At 43.3% G+C, this 22987-nt stretch overlaps 1 protein-coding gene across 1 annotated transcript in view; it reads left to right on the forward strand.

Moving 5' to 3' along the window:
- WDFY2 (WD repeat and FYVE domain containing 2) overlaps positions 1-19880 on the forward strand; it is a 151543-nt gene extending 131663 nt beyond the window's left edge. Inside the window, exons 7-12 of the mRNA XM_004577496.4 lie at positions 917-1043; positions 10744-10849; positions 15619-15720; positions 16533-16663; positions 18160-18268; positions 19576-19880. Of these exons, the coding sequence (XP_004577553.1) occupies positions 917-1043; positions 10744-10849; positions 15619-15720; positions 16533-16663; positions 18160-18268; positions 19576-19605 (605 nt within the window). The 3' untranslated portion in view covers positions 19606-19880. The remainder of the gene's footprint in view (positions 1-916; positions 1044-10743; positions 10850-15618; positions 15721-16532; positions 16664-18159; positions 18269-19575) is intronic.
- The last annotated feature ends 3107 nt before the right edge of the window (positions 19881-22987 follow it).

Genomic DNA, 22987 nt, shown 5'->3' on the forward strand with positions numbered 1-22987 from the left:
TTGAAGGATATAAATTATTTGCCTGGAATCTATACATTAAAGTCCCCCAAAAGGAAAAAAGTAGTTTTAAATTCCATTATTGTAGCCCAGTTACAGCTTATGTTCAAGAATAGCAAATCTGTAATAGATATTTATAGAGATGGTATGTTTATATATATATATATAGCTCAACATCATTTGTAGGGAAATGTGAATCAAAACCACGATGAGATACCACCGTACTCTAGTTAGCCTGGCTGTTATCAGGAAGCCATAGAAAACTGCTGGTGGTGATACAGAGAAAAGGAACCCTGTGCACGCTGTTGGTGGGAGTATCAGTTAGCATAGCCATCATGAAAGCATGAAGGAGCTCCTACAAATTGGAAAAAAAAAAAAAAAGAAGAAGAAGAACTGCCATATGAGCCAGCCATGTCAGTACTATGTATCCAAAGAAAGTTAAATAGGTATGTTGGGAGAGATAACTGAACTACAGTGTTTATTACTGCCCTGTTCTTAACAGCCAGGATATAGAATCAATCTATGCAGCTTTAAAAGCCAGGTGAATCTGTGAAGAAAGTGTGTGTGTGTGTGTATGTGTGTGTGTATGCTTGTACATGAGTTAGCAGTTGAATTCTATTTGACCACCAAAAAAGATGAGCATCTGTCATTTGTGACACCATGTATGACCTAGAAGACTTAATGTTAGGTGAAATAAGTGAGACAGAGAAAGCTAAATAAAACATGATTTCATTTGTGAAATCTTAAAAAAGTGATCTCTTGAAGTAGTAAATAGAACAGTGGTTACCAGAGACTGGGGATATTTGTTCTTTCGACAAAAATGTCTTTGAGCTGGATGTCGGCTCCTTTGCATTCTCAGGTCCTGGGAGGAGAAGCAGTGTGACTTTGTGACTGATGTCCAGTTGTTTCTCCTTGTCAGGTGGGGTGACTGCGCTGTGTTGGGATCCAGTCCAGCGAGTGTTGTTCTCGGGCAGTTCAGATCACTCAGTCATCATGTGGGACATCGGAGGGAGAAAAGGAACAGCCATTGAGCTCCAGGGACACACGTAAGTCTGCCTCTGTAAAAAAAAAAAAAATGCAAGAAGAGACTTGAAGCAAGGAGTGTGGCCCAGGCACTGGGTGGGGTCTCAGCAGGGGGTGGGATGTGGCAGGCACTCTCACGTAGCTACTTGGATTTATGTCTGTGCACAAGTCTTTCTACCCACACTTGTTCTCACAGAGGATTTGAGAGTATGCATACAAAAGCCATAAGATGAAATAGTGGAGGCAAATAAATAGAAGAAAAAAATTAGAGCCCAGAAGAAGAGAAAGGTAAAAACTTGAGAGCGAGGGAAGGAACAGCTTATGAATCCGAGTCATGGACGCCGACAGAGCCTGTCTAACCAGTGCAAGTGTGGCTCGCAGCTTCCTGGCAGCTTGAAGGGGAGGAGAGAGATAATATCCTCACGGTACATGTTGTTCTGCACCAGATAGGCAGTGGGGGCTTGTTTCGATTCCTGTCAGGCTGCTCTTCCTTGAGGAATAATGGGCTTTGGGAGCCGAGAGCAAGAGCAGGAAAATTCTTAGTGTGCCCTCGCAGCAGTTCTCAAACTTGGCTTTCCACAAAGAAACACGGAGGAGTTTGTTTAAAACTGAATTCCTGGGCTCTGTCTGCTAAGATGCTGGTTGCCCGTCTGGAGCCATGGGAATCTGTGTTGGGACAAAGCCACCCAGGCAACTGCCTGCAGGTGACTCTCAGACCACCCCAAGCTGCCCTTGCAAGCGCTGCCACCGTCCCTGGGGACAGAGCCTGATCATTCTGCAGAAAAGAATGTTAGATCTGCTTTACAACGCTGAGTTAATCTGATGAGCTTTTCCTGGTGAAGAATTCAAAATGATATTAACAGTGACCTTAGCAACCATTAACAAAAGGTTGCGTATGCTCCTGAGAGCAAACAGATTTTTCATCAGTCTTAGCTTTTGCTGCCTGGAACATTTACTTTCAAATATTCTCCTAAGTTCAGTTTCTTGGTTATCAACTCATTACATTTGGAAGGCCCAGAACAGTTCAGTTTGTGTTTATTGTTAGAGAGGAAGCTGTGGAGCCCTGCCTCTCTTATCAAAGAACAGCCCCATTGTCTGGGGCCTCACCTGGCTGCTGGAGCCATTCAGACCCCCTCAGCAACCCTGAAGAACCCCCCTCACGTTCATCGCCATGACCACAGGGATACATGCCCGGGTCATGTCAGAGGAGTTCATGCCATCCACGTAGTAGAGATAGAGTCTTAACCACAGTTCTGTTTAATAGCACTTATTTGTGACTCAACGTTGCTGGGTAATTCCTGCCAGCTCAGGCTGTCCAACAGAAGTAAAATGAAGGTCAGGAACCTTTGTTGAATGCACTTAGTTTATCACCTGACAAGTCTTACTTTTATGCAATAATCTGATAAAGACTCCGAGCAATCGCATACCAGTTTCATCCATAGGAGTATGAAAAACAGTTGCGTTCAATGCCAGGGTTACTATGCACTCAGAGCCCTTGATCTGTTTCTTAAATGTACTTCAGAGAAACTTATATCTACTGTTGGTTAAGCAAGGAGACATGATAAGGTTAGATCTAGCCTCTCTGTTCAAGAAAAATAAAATGAAAACAAATAGATCTTCCACTTACTAAGAAGTACAGATTTGTCCTTTTGGAACATGGACGAGGCCTCACTTTACTTCCCTGCTGACAGTTCATTGCCATAAAACGTAGACAGGGAAGCAGGCAGATGGGTGGCACAGGCTTTGGCCTGGGGCTTTATCTCATTTGAGCCTCATATTAGACAGGGGGCTTTCTGAGGGGCTGCCCTAGGTCCCAGAGCTGGGGGGAGTATGCCTGTTCAGCCAGGATCCAGAGTTGCTCCATCTGAATGGGTCTGAGTCCCAGTGTCGGTAAGATGAGCCACTGGAGCTGCTGGAAGTGGTAGGGTGGCCGTCTCAAAGCAGGTTCAAGGGAGAGGGTTGAGGGCACCAGGCAGCAAAGGAGAGATGCTACAGTTGCCTTCACAGCAACAGCCCCTTGCCTGGAGAATTGACCAGGCAGTGATTCTTGTATCTGCATAATGCCTAATAGCTTTCAAAACATACAGTGTAATCTTCAGCACCTGTGTAGAAGAGAGGGGTGAGATACTGTGCAGGTGACAGCATTGAAGGCTGCTGTGGAAGCTTCTATCTACAGATGCAGTTGAGGCCAGCAGAGAGCTGCCTTCCATGGATGCAGGTGGCGTGAGGCCAGTCACACCCGGGACTCTGGGCACTTAGGCCTGGGTGTTTGCTCCTTTCCAACATCCCAGCTCTTGGTTTGTCTCTTACTGCTTTTACTTTTCCCGTGTAAGGCCTTTGTTCTAAGTGTCCTCAAAGCCCTTTGATAAAAAAAAAAAAAATGAGCTATTCGTAGATCAATACACAGTCAGAGAATTTGTGACTTATAATCCTCCTTGTAATTGAGGAAATTCATGTAGAATTAGAATTCTTGCCTGCAGTTTCTGGGTTCTGGAAAGGAAATCAGCCACGCTTAGTATGATAGCTTTCTCTCCTTAGAGTTAGAGATCTGGGAGCATTTCCCACAGGAGTACTAGGAAACTGTTAAAACAGAAGGGAAGCAGTTCTTTTTTTATTTCTAATTAGTTAACTAGCCACATGGTTAACCAAAGTGTTAGATATTAGACTTGTGTTTGGGGTAAAGTCTTGTCAAAAGAGAGAGGAAGTCCATGGCGGGGTTGTTAGTGTACAGGTCTCAAAGTCAGATCCAGCTCCATGTGAGTCAGCCCTTCTGCTAATAGTCATGCAACCTTATACCAAAGCACTTTATCTGTCTGATTCTTAGTTTCCTCATCTTTAAGATAAGGAGGAAAAAAAAAAAAAAACAGAAATGATGGTGGTAAGTGTGTGGCAGAGCTAGTAAGTTGCCACGTGGGATACCACGGTGAGTACCAGAGCGCTTGCTCCAAGTCCTGGTTCCTTGACTTCCATTCCTACTTCCCCTTGATGTACACCCTGGGAGGCAGCAGATTCTAGCTCAGGACTCGGGTCCCTGCCATCCATGTAAGAGATTCAAGTGGAGTTCCTACCTGGCTTTGCCTTGTCCCAGCCCTGGCTGTTGTGAAATTTTAGGGAGTAAGTAGTTGATGGGAAGATATCTGCCTTTCTACCCTCCAAAAAGAAGTGAAAATAAGAAATAATTTTTTTGAAAGAAAGGTGTATTTATATATATGCATGTTTGCTATATATGAATATATATGAAAAAGGCCTAATAAGTGGCAGTTAAAGTTATTTTTGTTAATAAAAACTGTAGGTCAAAATCACACTTTTCGACATAACTACTCTTTCTGTTTGTAGCATTTCCTATGGAAATACTGCTACGTATGGCTGATGCCTCTATTCGTGAGTCATTCAGCATAGGTTTACTGAACTCCAGCTACAACCCAGACTTTGTATTGGACCCTTTGGAAGCACAAAAGAAGTAAGAAAGTAGCCCCTGTCCAAATGGAGTCACACTGGATACAGATGCAAGGACGGGTGAAAGTGGAACAGTATGCCAAGCTCGCAGGACAGCGGGGCCCCCGCTCAGGAAGCTGCTGCTGGCCTGGTTCTTAGGAGGCAAGATCCTCATTATCCTTGAGGTTAGGAGGTTACCCAAAACAGAGAACAGCATGCACTAAAATACACCGGCTTCAAGAAATGCAGGCACACAAGGGGCAGGACTCAGTCTGTACTTCTGCCTGCGCCATTAAATAGCAGAATATCTATCCCTGGTGCTTCAACAGGGGTCCTGGGTTCAGTTTCCAACTGCTCATCACCCAAGGAGCTCAGGTGTGGACCTTTTATTAGAGAATGGAAAAGTCTATACATGCCAGTCTCCTGCTCCTGGAGGATGGAAGAGGGCCCTAACCGACCTCTGGGCAGATGTCAGCGTGCCTGAGAGTCTCTTTCTGCGTCAGACACAGGCACTTCATTATGAGTGTGTGACTCAGGCAGTGATACAAAACCCCATTCTTAAGAAAATGTGACGTTAGGTTTGATGCTGTGCTGTCACCATCGGATCATCCCTAATACATTTTAAACAAAGAACCCTTTATTTTCATTCTACACTGCTTCCCTCAAATGATATATGTGGGCCCGATCAGACATATGTTGCCTCCAGGACTGGTGAGAAAGCAGATGAGGTCATCCCAGTAATTGCAGTATTTATAGATAGCAGATCCTAGTGGTTATGAAAGTGTGGGTTTATGCACTCCTCAGGGCTTTTGCAGTGTATCACGGAGTATCCCTCCGTGAAATAGCAGCCAGTTTTGAAATATTTTCTCACATCAAGCATTTTCCAGTGATGTCAGATGAAATATGAATATAAGAAGGTATCTTTTCATTTTTTATATCCCTTAATCTATGAACCTGGGGTTGTTCTCTCACCAGATTTTTAACTACAGAGTAATTACAGTTTTGCATCTTTAAATCAAGAATTCCCTGAACAGCATTATTATAAATCTTGGGACTCAACGTTTATCATTGTTCCACTCTTCTAACTGGAATACTGGAGTCCCATAAATTATCTATTTGTTGCTGAATGCGGCTGCCAGCTCTGGGTGGCAAGGCAGTTCCTTCTGCAGCTTATTTTGCGTTTTCAAGATCATTGGCATGAATCAAGGCACCGTAACAAGTAAAATGTAGTTCAAATCACGGAGGTATGAGTCTGTTCAACTAGATAGATGTTTTCTTTGTTTCCTTTGAATATCAGAACAGTGTCACCATATACTGTTGAAGGTGACAACTAGGAGAGGTAATGAGGAAAAATGGGCTTTTTAAAAAATGAATTCCTGTCAGAGACTTTTTTCATTAAAAATTAATTAATAAGACAACCAGTAAGAGGTTACAGCCAACCCAAAAGAAAATCCAGAGAAAAAATGAAGCAAGCCATTGGGGAGTCCTAGAATGAATTTGCTAACAAATACAGTACTGACTTCTTCAGGCTGGAAGAAGTGACAAGGTTCTTCACGGCACAAGATTGTTAGCAGTAATGTCAATTTTCTGTAACTGTTAGAGTTGTAAAATGGCTCCAATAAAGATAGTAGAAGTTGCAAATCAGTACAGAATCAAATAACTCAGAAAAGGGGCTTTGACAGCACCAAATACTCCATTGGGAAGATACTGGGCTTATCTCTTCCAGCCCCACTGTCTGCCTTATGTTTTCCTTCAGCCCCAGTACATAATAATAATAATAATAATAACCTCAAAGACCATTCTTAATCACATACACAAAAGATTAGTCTTGCAAGGTTTGACCTAGTTATAATTAGTGCAGAGGTATTAATTAACCATCTAGGCTTTCTTCAGTTTGTAGATCTAGAGCTACATAGTATTCAACAACTGTTACAGCCACAAAACTAACTTCTGCCTAGTTAGTTTGATATGGTGACTTAATTGAACTTTTCAAATCCTCTGTTATTGGCTAGCTCATGTGTAGGGAACCACTTCCAAGGAAGACTCCACCAGGTTTCACCTACAATGCTTATCAGCCTGATTGAATTTCTTGAGGTTTCTAGTATTTGCTAGGTTCCTGGCCTGGTACCATTGCCACTCAGCTCTCCATATACCTCCAACCCCCAAAGACCAGTATCATACAAATGAGGCTACTAGACCAGTTTCCAGAATAGGCTGTATAAATCTGGGCCCCATGAGTTTTTAAAGTGGCTAGTCATGTATGATTCAGTGAACATCATTCTGTAGTTTGTTTTTTAATTTATGCTGTCAATGGCTGCTTTTTTAAAAATATTTACTTTTGTTTGGAAGAAAGATTTACAGAGAGGCAAGAAGACAGAGAAGGAGATTTTCCATCTTCTGGTTCACTCCACCAATGACCACAACAGCTGGAGTTGAGATAGTTTGAAGCCAGGAGCCAGGAGCTTCTTGTAGAACTCCCATGTGGGTCCCAAGGACCATCATCCATTGCTTTCCCAGGTACATTAGAAAGCTGGATCAGAAGTGGAGCAGCCAGGACTTGAACCAGTGCAGGCAGAGGCCTAACCTACCAGGCCATGTTGCCAGCCTCAGTGAACATCATTCTTTAATATGGCACTCCAGGAAAGGTCTTGGGTGTATAATTGATTTTTGTCCAATTATATCTTATAAATTGCATCTCATTGAACCTGTGCAAATAGCTAGGTCACTGTCAAAATTAAGTGGGCTTAGCGGCACTTTGAAATTCTGGGCAGTCAGTGAGACTTGGAGGTCAGTGTCAAATGTTTTGGGTTAGCTTATAAAAGCAGAATTTACTAAACATATGTCAGAGATACGTCTAAAAAAGAAAAGGCAACCTCATATATCCAGAAAATATAATATTAATGAAATAGCAATATTCCAGAGAAATAACCACAATAAACTTTCCTCCTTTTTATTCATCCTTATGAATGCACTTTAATTAATTCTTGTTCTGTTAGTTCTTTGTGTAGTAGTCCATATTCAAGAAGCCATCTGCATCTACATTGAAAAAAGTCTAGAAATCTAAGGAAATTCTTGATCCATTGGCACAGCTATGAAATTGTATAAGCAGTGTCAGCTTAGTGGCCTATGCCCAAGAGCTTATTCTGAAATCCCAATATTTTAATATACCTACAACATGCAGTTACTGTTCATTAAACGCTGAAGTTGTGCTTGGTTGAAGTCGCAGTCTCTGGCCTATACTTAGAGCCGAGCCTTCAGGCAATCTGAGTATTGCAAAAATTATCTGTACATTGCAGAGACTGAGTGACATAGTGGTTAACTTGTCACTATCACCAATAGTATCAAGAGTGGTTGAGAGTAAAATTCTCCATCAGGCTATCCTACATAACTCTTTAAGAGTTTTTGATCAATATTTGATCAATGTTTCCCCTAAAAGAAAAAATATGTTACTGACAACATGGACATTGACAAATCCACGGACATCCCATAAAGCACCTAATTTTCCAGGTGTTTTCTTTAGCCTAGGGAAGGAAAATCATCTTCAAGTGACAGCTCTGGCCATGCAACTCTTAAAGTGATAACACACCAATGCAATTATTTTTAGCATCTCTCTTTTTTCTTTTTTTAACAGAGTAAGGGTACAGATCTCTATGATTGTATGAGATCTCTTTGGAAAGTCACAAAGAGAATTTTAGAAGTAAAACATGGCCTGAAATTTCCATTTTGTATTTTCAGAGTAGAGGGTTCAGTCTGGAAAGGAACAGCTAAGGGTTGTCAGAGGAGCTGTGGGCACTCAGAAAAGCTAGGAGCACAGGTGAAGTCTATCTTTATAACCAAAGTCGCAATAAGATGTTTAAAAATAATCATAGAAAAGTACGCCATTGTAAAGAATTTAGCTCTTTTTCTAAGTGAGGACCCTTTGTTCTTTTTTTTTCCCCCTATATAATCAAGAACATTAATCAAGTCAATATAAAGCACTGACAGTAATTCTGGTGAGATGTAAACTCTTGCTAGGCAGATTCCAAGGAGGTTAAAAAAAATTCCTTTCCATTGTAGTCAGAAGCATTAATCAGAAAACCAAGGAAGCAAGTCATCAAAGCTGAGAAAACTTGGCCAAACTACAATGCTTTTTATAGAGTTTAAGACTTTAGTATTCTAAACCAAACAAATAAAATTCCGTTTCCAGGTCCTGTCCTTCAGATTTCCCTTTCTGATTCTAGAGCAGGGTGACTCTTTGCATCCTTGCTCTAGGAGGTGTGCAGCAGAGTCTCCCAGAGGCTGCTTGCTGAGTGGTGTCATGTCACGATACGCGCAGAAAGAGACGGGCAGCCTGCCCTCCCCTATTTAGCTGAGCATTAGAAAGACTTGCAGGAATATTAATGCCACTTTTCACACAAATCTTTTTTGCTTTTGAAAGCAAATTTTTCATAACACATGTGATAATAAAATAGAATTGTTTTATCATTGCTGTTTTCAAGTGCATCGAATTTTTTTAAATTTCTCAATTTGAATTTCAAGTGCAGTACATATTGATCATATCTCTCATTTAAACCAAAGCTCAGATTTCTAGAATGTAAAGGTATATACTAAGACCAACAAGTTTGAGAACCACAGCGCTAAGACAAAATTATTTTCCTTGTTTCAAAAACAAAGCACATACACTGGGGTACTTCTTTCCCATTATAGCTACGTAATTCCAACCACACATTTAAATTATGAGAATCAATCCAAATATTGTAAGGAAGGAGTAAATCCCATACACGGATGTCGGCAGACTAGAAAACGCATGAAAACACAATGGAAAATTCCACTACATTCACTGCTTCTACGTATTCTTAAAATGGAAAGAAGTAAATTCAATCACTGATAAGACCAAAAGGAATAACCTCCCTAAAGGGTATAAAAATAAGAGGCAAGCATATACAGTTAATATTGTATGTTTTAATCAAAGTTTCAGTGCTCCGTATAACTTAGAAATTATCTAGATGTGCTATGATTGTCTTTCAGCTATGTTAACATTAGTCTGTTGTAAGCTACGTGAAGATCTTGGAAATTATCTTTAAGATGATATGCTAGAATACATAATTACTATTTATATAAAAAGTTTGTTGGAATAATTATTTAATTAAAATGAACAGAAATTTGTATTTTCAATCATCTTAAACATGTAAGAATAATATAAACTTATTTAGCCAGCTATTCTATGTAAATTTAGTAAAGGTAAGACCAGGTGAAAGAAACATATGCTTATATTAAACTTAACATTGAAAAAAATCAGAGAAAGACATAGCTATTTTTTAAAATTTATTATGAGAATCTCCTTAGCCAAACGAGACTTAATTGTATGAACTTGTATTTGTTAAGTGTTACTGAATTGGTTCACATTTCCGTGGCAGGGAGGGATTGTTATTTTAAGTTTGGCACATCTAAAATGTTAGAGGTTAAATCTCCCTATTTTCTGTGAATTTTAAGAGTATGCTACCTCTGTGGGCACCTGTTTTTCTGTAAGCCAATCAGAATGAGTTCTTTCAATGTAGAAAGTGCTGTGGCCTAATTTATCAACACCTGTGATAATAAGAAAGCATTTAATACACAACAGGAGGTTAAGACAAGTCCAAATTTTATACATAAAAACACAATAGAGTTTAATAGCTTTTTAGTCTTACAGCTTCTGCTGCAAGTCAAGAATAAACAAAAAACACAGAAATCACTAACAGGTTATTATCACTTGTAGTAGACACAGAATTTTTCATTGATGTAAGCTAGAAATAGCTCAAATATACAAACATACAAAGAGAAACAGCCAAGGAACTGCTACCCTCTCTTCTGTCACTCATCAGAGAACAGATCTCTATACGCCACCAGTAGTGATCACCTGTTATCAGATGATAAAACTGAATTCTCCATCATCTTCACCACTAAAAGGGAAAAACCTATTAACCATGCACAAACTGGAAAGAAATGACACAAAATCAGGACAAGGAGTAAAAACTACAGAAATGGAATCAGTGAAATTCAAATCAGTGACTGGTTTGAATTCACTCTGGGAGACAAGACAAGGCCAGCCTGGGCTTAAGTCACCATCGAGGGCTAGGCCTAGGTAACACAGCCGTACCAGTGAGCATCTCCACATTCAGACTTCTTTTCAGTCTCAGATTCTCCTTGCCATGAGTGTTCTGAAGATCCCGTTGGTTTCTAAGACCGACCAATGGATGCTCAGGAGTAGTGTGCATATTGGTGAACTCTCCTGGGATTCCCTCATCGGGCTCCCCTTGGTTTCTTTCACAGTGACAAAGTCCAGGCGCTCTCCTATGCACAGCACACCCGGCAGCTCATCTCATGTGGCGGTGATGGTGGCATTGTCGTCTGGAACATGGATGTGGAGAGGCAGGAGGTAGGTGCACAGAGGGCAGGGCTGGCCCTGCAGTTTGGGTTTCACCTCCCCTCCTGCTTCTCTGTGATGAAACCATGAAATCAGAGAGGTTATTTCCGAGAATTAAAACTTGTGCTATAAAAGGAATTTCAGTTCCTTTTTACTCCCACGCACGTTGACATGTAACATTACTGGGATAGAGACTTCACGAAGACTTTGAAACTAGGTTGTGTAGACTCAGTGGTGTAGACTAAAGTCTAGGTGAGGAAAGGGAGCCATCTATTTCCTTTGATCTAAAGACCCTGTGAAAACAGACGGCATGTGTGCTTTGTGCTATTGAAAGAATTGGTGACTCAGGTGAACTAAGAACTTTTAGTATGGTTCTATTAGAAATATTAGAAATATCAGAAATAATTATGTTTGTGTTTAATAGAGTTATGTTCTGAGCAGTTTCCCAGATATGAGTATACTGTAACTTTTAGCACATTTAAATGTTATCTTAACACTAATTTTTGTGGCTTTTGTTCTTCATCTCTGAGCATCTTCGCGACTCTGTTTACTGATAGCCCCTTTCACAAGTCCTTTGAAGGAAACCATTTTCTCATTATCCAGAGTTATTGTGGGTAAACTTCCCCATTGATCGTGTCCATTTGTCTGAATTTTTTTCTAACAGGATGTGAATTAGAAAAGCAACACTTTAAAAGGACAAAAGCAATTCCCCAAATTTCTTTCCATATCCTCACCCCAGTCAAGAGAGTAGTTGCTACTACCCACAATGTATCACCTTTCAAAAGTCAATAATTTAAATGCTTAGGAAGATTAAAGCTTTATTTGCTCTAAACCGTAAATCCACAGGAGTTCTATTAGTAACTAATTAGAATGATCATGACTGTTGGGAAATAGGGAATGGTAGAATATTGTTTTTGCAAAGTGCACGTGGCACCCTCAGTGCAAAGGAACTGCATCGTGACAGTGAGTATTGGTAATACTAACAGGCTCCTACAGGACCTTTGTGTCCTGGTTGGACTTCCACCTGCTTTCATTAAGGACCAGCACACCTAGTCTGTCCAGTTTCTTCCTGGGACTGAGGAAGCCAGAGAAGGGAAGGATGGCCAGGTGCTTTGTCTCAGTGCAAGTGTCCTCTGTCTTTCATGGAAGAAGTCCAAAAGAGGAAAATGAGGTGGCTTCCACAGATACATTGAAGTGGTTGTGGTAGGCACTGTGTGCAGCAGATTAGGTGATTGCTTAGGGGTCCTGATTCTCATTTTAAGTGCCTGGGAATTGATTTCCCCCCTCCATTTCAAATACAGCTTCCTACTAATGCACTCTCTGGGAGGCAGCACAGGGGATAGCTAAGTACTTGGATCTCTTCCTCCCATGTGGGAGACCCACACAGAGTTCCTGGCTTCAGCCTGCCCAGTGTTGGCCGTTGTGGGTATTTGAGGAGTGGACCAGCATATGGAAGATCTATCTGTCTGTCCACCTACCATCTATGTCACTCTTCCTTTCAAATAAACAAATAAACTTAAGAAAAAGAACAAAGTGGTTGATAAGCATTACTTTGAGCCATCATACATAAATCATGTCTCTTGAAATGCGGTAATTCAGAACTGTTGAACTACCAAAACCTCTTGAGCAGCACTCTCAGAGCATGCCCCACATCGGGGACCCTGGGGTGGTGCCAGGTGGCTGTCCTCCATCCCAGGGTGCAGAGGTGTTTGGGAGGCTGGGTGTGGCTTCTCTCCTTCTCTCCCTTCTTCTCCCAGATACAGAAAGGAAAAAAAAGAGAATGTGGAAATGGTGATCTCGCCCACCTTCCTCTAGCCCTTGACCCTTTATCACGCTAATCAACTTTGTAAAAATCACCAAATAAATTTTTTAAAGATGCATGTAAAGTACTAGTGCCCCCTTTGTCCTGTAACAGAGGCCTGCAGCTCTGAACAGTACCTCTGTATATGCTGAACCGCAGCATTGCTGCAAGTACCAGAGTTAATGGTTTATGCCCTGGTGCCTTCCTGGCTTTGTTTCTCTGCTTTGGGAGCACTCTTAAGTAAAAGGAGAGTTATTCAAACAGTGTGTTGTGATATCACAATAGAACCCGTGGTAGAGATGGCTTTTAAATGACTGATGGGTAGTGTATACACAGGATGCATACACTGGACAAAAAAAGAATTAATGCCGTGGGTAGGACAGTGAGAGACTTCTGTCACACTGCTCAAAACTGTGAGCAAAGCTGAGGCACATGTTTAAGATATTGCTTGGGACACCTGCATCCCGTATGAGAACACTGGGTTTAAGCCACATTTTGGGCAACCGACTCCAGCTTCCTACTGATGCATATTCTGAGAGGCAGCAGGCGATGGTCCCTGCCACCACATGGAAGACCTGGATGGAGTCCCCAGCTCCTGACTTGAGCATACTGCAGCCCTGGTTCTTGCTGTCATTTGGGAAATGACCCAGCAGATGGGAAATTGCTCTCACTGTCACTGTCTCCCTCTGTCTCTCAGCATTTCAAATAAATAAATAAAATAAATCTTTAAAAGAATAGCAAGCAATTTAAAACTTAGGAATTGTTTAGATCTGGAATTTCCCACTTACTGTTTTATGACTGCAGATGACTGCAACCATGGAAAGGGAAGCTGTAGAAAAGAGGGAACCACTCTCCACGTTCTGTGCAGAAAAGCCACAAAGCACTCACGAGCAGATGGAAAGCACAGCCATTGCTCATATAGCTTCCTGACCCATCATTACCTGCATGTGTGTGAGACTTTTTTAAATTAAAAAGAACGGAATCATTCTCCACACATCCCCTTTCCTACAAACCCTCTGTGAGGCACTTGAGTTGTGTCCTAAACAGGCAGGCTTCCTGTGAAAGTTGCCCTGGGGTGGGGAGGAGGTATTACTACAGTGAGCATAAGGGGTGGACTGTCAGTCTGCTTTGGTTTCCAGACGCTCTCAGGGAACATTGTTTGAGCCCTCCTTGCTGTGTGTATCTTGGGGTGCTCATGCACAGGGCCCCCAGAGTATGTAGGTCTGCATTTTCCCTTTCCCCAGAGAAGGGCAAATAATCTGCCTCAAACTCACTATTCCACACGATGCCCAGAGGACCTTCTCGCAAGAGGGGACTTCTAAAAGGCCGTGAGAAAATGAAATAAAAAGATAAAAACTTATTTTAGTGTGTAAAAATAAATAGAAAGCCACGCAGTGTTTTTCTGACCGTTTTCCTTAAAGTCTGTGAAAACATTTGCTACGTGTGTCCTCATACCTGTGTCAGAGTCTCAGAGCTGTCACTCCAAGATGGGGGTGGGTGGTGATCTTTCGACTTTGCTAAGTAACCACCAGACAGTTCCCTACGTGTGGCCGTCCGGGGGGGACAGAGCTTCCTCACACCCCATCGTCACTGATAGCTGAGCATTACCGCTTTCTGGCTTTGGCTTTTGGGGGATGGGTAAAGTAGCAGGTGAATTTCATGTGCACAGACTGCTGCTTGAGAAATTGCTGCATAAACAAGTGTTAACATGCCCCATCAGTTCTCTAAGGAGTATATAAAAATGTTTTTCACCATGTGAAGTGTGTTGCTAATTCAGTTTCTTTAGGTTGTTAGAAGTTCCTGATTAACCCAAATGCAATTACAAACTATAGGCATCACTTGATTTATTTGTCTGACAAACTTTTGTTTCTTCTTTTTTTAATCTTCCTGATTTTCCTTCATTATGAATCTTCTGAGGAAACCACAGCACAGATAAACCTTTTAAGGATAAAATGTTTTTCACTTAAAAATTTGCATCATTTTGTTAATTCTGGTTTTAAACTAGATGAAAATTACAAAGTGAATAGACTTCCTTCTTTGACGTGGTTTTAATAAATAGACCAACAATAGAGCTGTTAAATGTTACCTTTTTGCTCTTTTCTTTTTATTTTCTTTCTGTAAATAAAATCTGTACTTTGAGTTTGTTTCTGCGTAAAGGTCGAAGAACCTAAATGTTCAAATCTGTCCCATAGCACAGACAGGATACAACCAAGAGAAAAGGCCTCCTGGTGCCTCCGCTGTGTGGCCTCTGGAGTGGCCGGCTGCCAGCTGCCACATTTCTCAAGCTGATATAAGCTCAGGCCTCTTTTACAGGAAGTGTCCCACAAGTCCTATATTCCCTGGAATTCACCTCTGGGAGACCCTGCAGGGCTGAGTGTGTGTAGGCTGCTTGGATTCTGTGCTTATGGAAAGAGATGCTGTCCTCTGCCAAGTGATAAATTCCGGGTTTAAAAACAGGCCTCTGGAAGCTGGTGCATATCATCCAGGAAGAGTTGCTCAAGAACCTCTTTCAGCTGACTCTTCTTTGAAATCCACCAGGCATCATTTGGAGGGCTAGTCATGGATTCTGAAATAATGAACAAAGCCAGAACACCATGCCCCATGCATGAGGCAAAGAAGAGTCTCGAACCCCACAAGGCATGGCCGTGAGGGAACAGTGAACAGGCGGTGTCCCTGAGCAGCCACTGTGCTCAGGCTGTATCATTGCAATGCCAGTGGCTGTGTATGTGTGTTCATGTCTGGTCTTTCCCAGTAAGTGATAGGCTCCACTGATGATGGAGGTTGTTTTTACTCACCAACACATCCCATCCACAGGGCATGACAGTAGGTAGGCGTTCTGGAAAAAAATCTTTGAGTAATTGACCAAAATGCTACCCCTCTGCTACTTGCAAACTCATCCTGAGTCAAGGAGTCTCCTGAATGTGAGTTTCTCTGGTCCTCACTGCTTCTCACCGTAACTTGATGTGTTTTATTTCACAAGACTCCTGAATGGCTGGACAGTGACTCCTGCCAAAAGTGTGACCAGCCTTTCTTCTGGAACTTCAAGCAAATGTGGGACAGTAAGAAAATTGGCCTGAGACAGGTTGGTGAAATGGATGTTTCTTTATCCAGATGTAGCTGTGTGGAAACAACCTATGATTGTGGAAGAAATAACACCCCTGGGTGGGGCTGGTGGTGGGGATAAATTACTGTCCTGAAATCATCCTGTGACTGCACAGTAATTTACTCCCTGGGTTCGCTTGCTGTAGGTGAGTCTAGCTAGATTCTGTGTCTGTAGTGATTTATTCCCAGTGAGTAGTTACAGATACACTTTTAGAATTCTAGTGCCTTCTATTAAAATACACCTTAAAATTAGAGATGTCATGCCTAACTCATACTGGTTCCAAACTGTGAAATTATGTAAGTGGTGTTAATTTCTTAATTATTTTACTCTCCCTCCTGATGTGGTTTTGGGGATTTAGATAGGATGCAGTCTTTTCAGTTTGATTCCATGGTTCAGTTTGTTTTTCCCCAAGGAAATCAAATGCTAGGTCACCTAGGATGAGCGGGACTCAAGTAGACACATTGGATTGACTCTGCTATTGTCCTTATTGTGTCCTTTATCCAGCAGTGTCCCCTCTAGAGCGCACATTTGCTTGTGACACCCAACGTGAAGATGTCCTGACATTGGGGTGTTTTCTCTGCAGTTCAAAGTGATGGGGAGAGTAGGTACAACGTCAGGTGTGTGTCCTGGAGGCCTGCCTTCTGAGCACACCATGCCTGGGGGCTGTGCCTTTACCTAGGGCTCTCTCATCAGGCATCTTCACCCGATTGCAGCTGGTGGCCCCCAAGTCTGCCAGCAGGGTGGGGCTCAGGCGGTGGCTATAGCCAGCATGTCTTCTCTCCTCCCTCTAGCACCATTGCCGCAAGTGTGGGAAGGCCGTCTGTGGCAAGTGCAGCTCCAAGCGCTCCTCCATCCCACTGATGGGCTTCGAGTTTGAAGTGAGGGTCTGTGACAGCTGCCACGAGGCCATCACAGATGAAGAGTAAGTTACACAGTCTACCCAACCAACTCCTGTGTTGGGGGCGTCAATCTAACAGGAAAGCTACTCTCAGTGCTCCAGCTCTGACCTCTGGTGCCCTGACTTTGAGTGTAGACCATGGCATAGCCCTCCTGTGCCACCAAAGGAGTTGTGTTGCCTTGTGAGGTGGAAGAGAGAATACACTGAAAGAATTCTCTGTGCTTGTCCTAACCCCAGGGATACATGCATTTGAAGCCGATTTGTCCAAAAGTACAGGGACCCAAGTTTCACTTTCTACCCCAAGCTGGGATCTGGCCAGGAAAAAGCTAACCTGCTTTGTCTAAGAGACCAGTGTGCTAGGTTGCCCAGCGACATAACTGCTTCTTGTCACTCCTACCCAGCAACCTGGGACCTGAGGATATGGCCCCCCCGGGGAGCGCTGAAGGCTGGGGGAGTCTGTTTTGTCTCTAATGTGGGCTAATTGAAAGGTGTCCTGGGTGTAAACAAGTGTCCAGTTACAGCACAATCTCCTAGGTAACTTGTCTCCCAACACTGTGTATTACAGTGAAGTCATGTGAAGTATTCTTGTTTACTCATATCAAATGTAAATTACAATACCGTTGAATAAGTAAGCATTTATGTTCATTGATTATTTTCCACTTATCAAACATGATGGAGTTAACCAGCATCTTTCTCATGAATTAGAGAGCTAGAAGAGACCCTAAAGATGTTCCAGTCAAAATCCTCATCTTATACACACAGCCAGAGAGTCTAAGGGACTTGGCAAGTTAAACCTAAATTGCTAGTTGTTAAAATGTAACATGGCCAGTTTTAGTATCCTGAAGGTCTGTCCTACACATTCAGATGCAGAAAAAGGGAAGAAGACTATGTTTGGAAAGCCCCCATAGCAGGGAAGACACAGCTGCCCTCTTTGCCACCTCCCTGCCCCGTGTGGCCTATTCACAATGGCACCAGCATGGCCCCTAGGGCACCCAGACCTTCCAGCTTTGAAAGAAAATTAAAACACACAAAGCAGATAAGCAGATAATAACATTCGCTTGTATTTTGTCTTGGTGGATAAAGTGACAGGGATGGCTGGCCCCCGTGATAGTGTCTTGAGCATTCTTAATTAAAGAGGCCGAACTAGACTGTTTGGTTCACAAGTGCTCTGAGCTTGAACTGAGCAAAGGGCCTGTGGTTTTAAAAAGATTCCTCCATCACACAGATGGAGATGGTCTCCCCACTCAAGCACCAGAGCAAGCCATTCCCTAAAGAACTCTGGGAGATTTCATCCTTTCCCGTTTGGAAGACTTACCAGGATCCTTCAGCCTGTTGTTTTTGCTTTGCTTTGCTCTGTTATCATAAGAGAGCATAAGAATAAAGGAAGCTCTGAGGAGTGTTTCCAACAGTGAAACCATTTCAGGTGTTAAGCTGACAGTGAGAGCGTGGTGTTACCTAGTTCTGCCTCACTTATGTCACTACCCTTTATTGCACTCAGAGCCTGTCTTTGCCCCTTCCAGACGTGCACCTACAGCTACCTTCCATGACAGTAAACATCACATTGTGCATGTGCATTTTGATGCGACCAGAAGCTGGTTACTGACTTCTGGAACTGACAAAGTGATTAAGGTAAGATGCCATCTTATTAAGAAGCTTTCTGCCTTTGGCCTTAACGGAGATCGACAGGAGTACCAAGAACTCAGAAGATTTTCCTTGCAGTGAGCTTTGCAGAGAGCCTGTTAGCCTTCAAGGCTCAAGCCTGGACACCAGTTGTACACAAAGAAATAAGACATGGCTCCCGACTATGGGGGATGAATGGTCTGCTTGTGGCATAGCGGCTACTGCATGTGGCAGTCAAGAAAGTAACCTAGAAGGGAAAGACAGCAGGAGCTGGGCAGGGATGAGACAGTGCTGCTAGAGAGGCCTGAGGGTGGAGGTGGCATGGGGCTAAACAGAAACTGCAAGGTGGGCCTGGGCTTAGCCAACAGGTAATACAGATCCCTGTGAGGCCTGAGTAGCCAGAAGTGTTCATCCAAGGCCTCTCTGGGACTAGCAGACATGGCTTCATTGCCACATCAGAGGCCCAGGACACAAGAGCCACTCCCCAGTGTCATTCTCTGAGAAACGCAGAGGCATCAGTTCACCCAGTACATGGAACACTACCTCCCTGACCCATTCCAATTCCTTCTCAGAGGCAGTGGCAGGATGGGGTGGTTCAAATAAACCCCCTTTGGGGGCAGAGGCTGGGAGTGTCAGGGGGGAAGCGTTATGGTGCTGCAGGTTAAACCACTACCTGCAATTCTGGCATCCCTTACTGGGCTGTTCCTGTCCCAGCTACTCCACTTCCCATCCAGGCCTCTACTGATGTGCCTGGAAAAGCAGTTAAAGATAGCCTGAATAATTGGGTCCCTGCACCCATGTGGGAGACCAGGATGAAGCTCCTAGATCCTGGCATTGCTCCCAGTTGAGATATGAACCAGTGGATAAAAGACTTTCTCATTCTCTCTCGCTTGCTCTCTCTTCCTCTCCATCTTTCTCTCTAACTCTGGTTTTCAAATAAATCAATTCTTTTTTTAAAAAAGAAAGTAAAATAAACCCCCTTGGAAGCTAGCAGCTTCTGTGACTTTAAGCAAGTTTAAAGTCAAGGCTGCAAGCCTTGATTCATTTATGTTCCACAAGGCTTAAAAGAGGAGGCGAGGAAAGGTCACGGCCCCAGCTGGGGTGCAGGGTGTACCGGCTGCCACTGTCACGTCTGCCAGCAGATGTCGAACATCTTAATGAAAAAATATTTCATAGATTGGGAAATCCTGTTTGTGTACAGCAGGTAGCTGCTGGTTAACTGAAGATATTTCACTTGAAGAATTCAGCAATAAGGGTTGCTTTTGTTCCACATGATTTAATTTGATTCATCCTCCATCACCTTCTTTGTTCTCCAGCTGTGGGATATGACCCCAGTCGTGTCTTGATGACTCTCCCAGAAATCAGAGAGATGGTATTTACTAAAGAAACGGTTCTTCTGGTGCACATCATTCCTGGTGAAGTAGAGCAGCCCCGTGAGGAGCCAGAGAGGAATCCGCACTGCCTGCCGCACAGGGGTCACCCAGTGAGTGGACACTTGCAAGGGCCTCTTCCAACCTGTTCATACAATATAAAAGATGATATTTTTTTAACAAATGGTTTATACAGCCTGGCTGTGCTATCTTGTTTTGAGTATACTGAAAAATCTGTGTGGTATGTTTTATTTGTCTGTTTTCCCGATGCTCCATTTTCCGTGTTGCTTTGCTGAGTGTGGGAGAATTAGGCCATGTCTGTTCAGGCCGTGTGGGGCTCTGTAGCAGAGACGCAGGAGGTTCTTCGCTTCGACACGTACCACGTGGCCAGCAGCCCTTCTCTCTGCATCTCCCACACCTTCTCTGCTTCCCACCAGGGTTGAGGTGTTCACATCCTCAATCCCCATTTACACCGTTATGGTTCTGCTTTTGTGTCCTCATCAGTGGGAAGACTTAGAAAACCATTTGTGCAACTTCCCTGACCGACTTGTTGGATCATCTGTAGATCATTTGTAATGTCTGACCCAGTCACGTTTGTACTGAGTAGCAATGTGCTTAGGTTTATGCCTCAATTTTCTCCGTCTTCCCCACATTAGAAAATGCTGTGAGAAAGTTGCTCCCAACTGTTGTCCCCCCAACGCAGATAATTGCAGAACTCAAAGCTTCAACCATCAGTGCCTGGATAAATTAGAATTCAGCTGGAGCTCCTTGAGCCCTTTATGTTGTAGTGTTTCTGACACAACTCTCCCTTACTCATAACCAAACACAGAAACCTGTGTGCTTCAGAAACAAGTGTCTTCCAGATGTTTTTGCACATGACATCATCTCTGACCTTGAGCTTACCGCCAGATTATAATTGTGCTCTGTTTCCCATCATCAGCATCTTCTTCCCTTAAAAACTGGCTTCTGCGATGTTTTTATTTTAGGGTGTTTGATCAAAACACTTTGCTCACGTTCATACTAAATCTGCGTGTAATCTGAAATGTAAAAATACTGAATCCTATGGCACATGCTTTGTTCTTTCTGGGGAATGTAAAAGAAGGCTTGAAAAATGACCCCAGAGAGCGCCTGTCTCTAAGGGAATCCAGTGAAGCTTGATAAAGTGGAATATTCTTGTCTATAATGGCGCAACTCAGGATAATGAAGTCCTTTTGAAAAATCTTATTTTACCTGTAGGGTTATATTAACAGCCAGCAGGTGCCAGGTGCCTGCCCTGTTTTAAGCACTTTACCTGTACCACCTCACCCCATGGACATGAGGGGAATCAGCATCTCTGGAGGGTCATCTGGTTAAATCAAGCCTTGTGGCTACACCGCAGACCAATGGCTTGTCCACAGCATCTCGCTCGCCTCCAGCTGGAGAGCACTGTTGGTGGTAGTATGTGAGGGAAACTGAAACCCTCCCCGTTGTCCTTCTGTCCTGGAAAGCAGTGTGTTCCCTTTGCCATCATTCATGACTCTGCCGTCTAACTGGGGAAAGACCCCGAGCCATACCTCACCCCTCACACTGACCACTTGAGCTGTCCTGAAGGGAGGCTTCCTGGAGGCGTTGTAGCCAGGTCAGTGTGGGAAGCAGGGCCAGTGTGTGTGGCCCATGGGGCCATGGTCTGTGACAGCCATTGCAAGCCTCCAGGCCAGGTCTGCCTACATGACCAGAATGCTGAGGGTTGGATGCACACGTATCACACACACAGAGAAGCCCTAGCCACTCATCATCACCACCACTGCCACCTGCCCGTTTTTGCCAGCAGTCAAAGCTGTGGTAACTACTTTGAGTCTTGTCTGCATGACTGCTCCACGAGAGAGCTTTAGAAAGGGAATTATACTTAAAATATCCAAGTGTCTGTTTCAAGTTTATTCCTAGAACCCACACTTGCTGAGTTGCACATAATAGAGAACTCTAATGAGTCGCTCTGTTCTGTCTTCCTAAACTTGAGAGGGTGGCCTGTCTGGGGTGGGGGATAAGGTACAGCAGTACGATGGAACACAGAGGCTCAGGCACCCAGCAAGCCTCGCGCGTGCCCTGAGCTGTGCCTGGTGGGTTCAGGGCTCATTCAGATTGTCCCCATTAGATCACTCATCGTGGTTGCTCTGCTCTGAGATCCCGTGCTTCACTCTAACCACCTCCCCTGGCGTCGCTGTCGCCCGTAAATCCCACTCAAAGATAAGCCACTTGAAACCTCATTGGTGATGAGAATCACAATGGAAAACCACAGGTGCATCCAAAGTAGCCATTGCTTCACCCTTTTCTTTTTCTTTGAACTTGAACTTGGTGAAAGGAGTTGTCATACCAACTACCAAATGTACAAGTTTGTAATACTGTGAACTCTAGAGTTGTGCATTAGGGGTCTCCATCCGTGTTTCTAACTTGCTGGTGTTGGAGTTCTACCCAGTGTTTGTGGGGGGCAGAGCCTTTATTCGTGGGGGGTGGAAGCTGGTACCAGCACGTGACCTCTCCCGCCTGTCTTTACCTTGTTGGATATGCACTTTACACATTCACACATGCTTTTGCTCTGTTACTTAAATATACAGCAGCTCTGCCAAATAACAACTAATGAGGCTACGTGGAGCAAGTGACAGAACCACACATGTCACACACACAGCGCTTCTGCTTTGTGGGAAAAACCAATCAGATAGATGGTTCTAGTTCCTTCCAAAGGACAGTGTTAGAGGAGCTTTCCACTGTCTACATGTTTCCTCAGTAGCAAACATACTTTTAGATTAAGTCCTGGAAATTTTTTTTATATATATATATAATACAGTTAGGTCCTAGAAATCTCACACCATTTTATTTGGGGTCAGTCAACCATAACATAGTCCTCATTTAATTATTTGAATTATTCAAAGAAACACAGAATCACAAAACTGGAAAGGATCTTGAATTCCCGAATGTTACAAACAGGAAATGCTTTAGTCATACAAGCAGGACAACAGAGGAAAGGAGGAAGCAAGAAAAATCATAAAGAATGTTTGTTTCTGAACATCTCCTAGTAATGGCATGCATGGGAGAGATGACTTGCAGCGCCTTGAGGCAGGGAGCTCTGGACCAGGTCTGTGCCTCTTCCTGACACGCATTTGACACTGCTTGATGGCCCCAGCCCTGTGGTTAGGAGTGGGCAGGTTCTATCTGAGGAGGAAATTATTGCAATTTTTCATCTGTAGACACTGCCTACACTCATTCCCCAACAGTGGCAAAATTGGAGTGACCTCCAGGGACTCTGAGAATGCACCTGCCCCTGTTTGTTGAAGGCCCCGGGGAATGCTGGGGTCTGCGGCATTTACCTCTCTCAGGGAGCGAT

The sequence above is a fragment of the Ochotona princeps genome, chromosome 12, assembly GCF_030435755.1.
Source record: "Ochotona princeps isolate mOchPri1 chromosome 12, mOchPri1.hap1, whole genome shotgun sequence".
NCBI lineage: Eukaryota > Metazoa > Chordata > Mammalia > Lagomorpha > Ochotonidae > Ochotona > Ochotona princeps.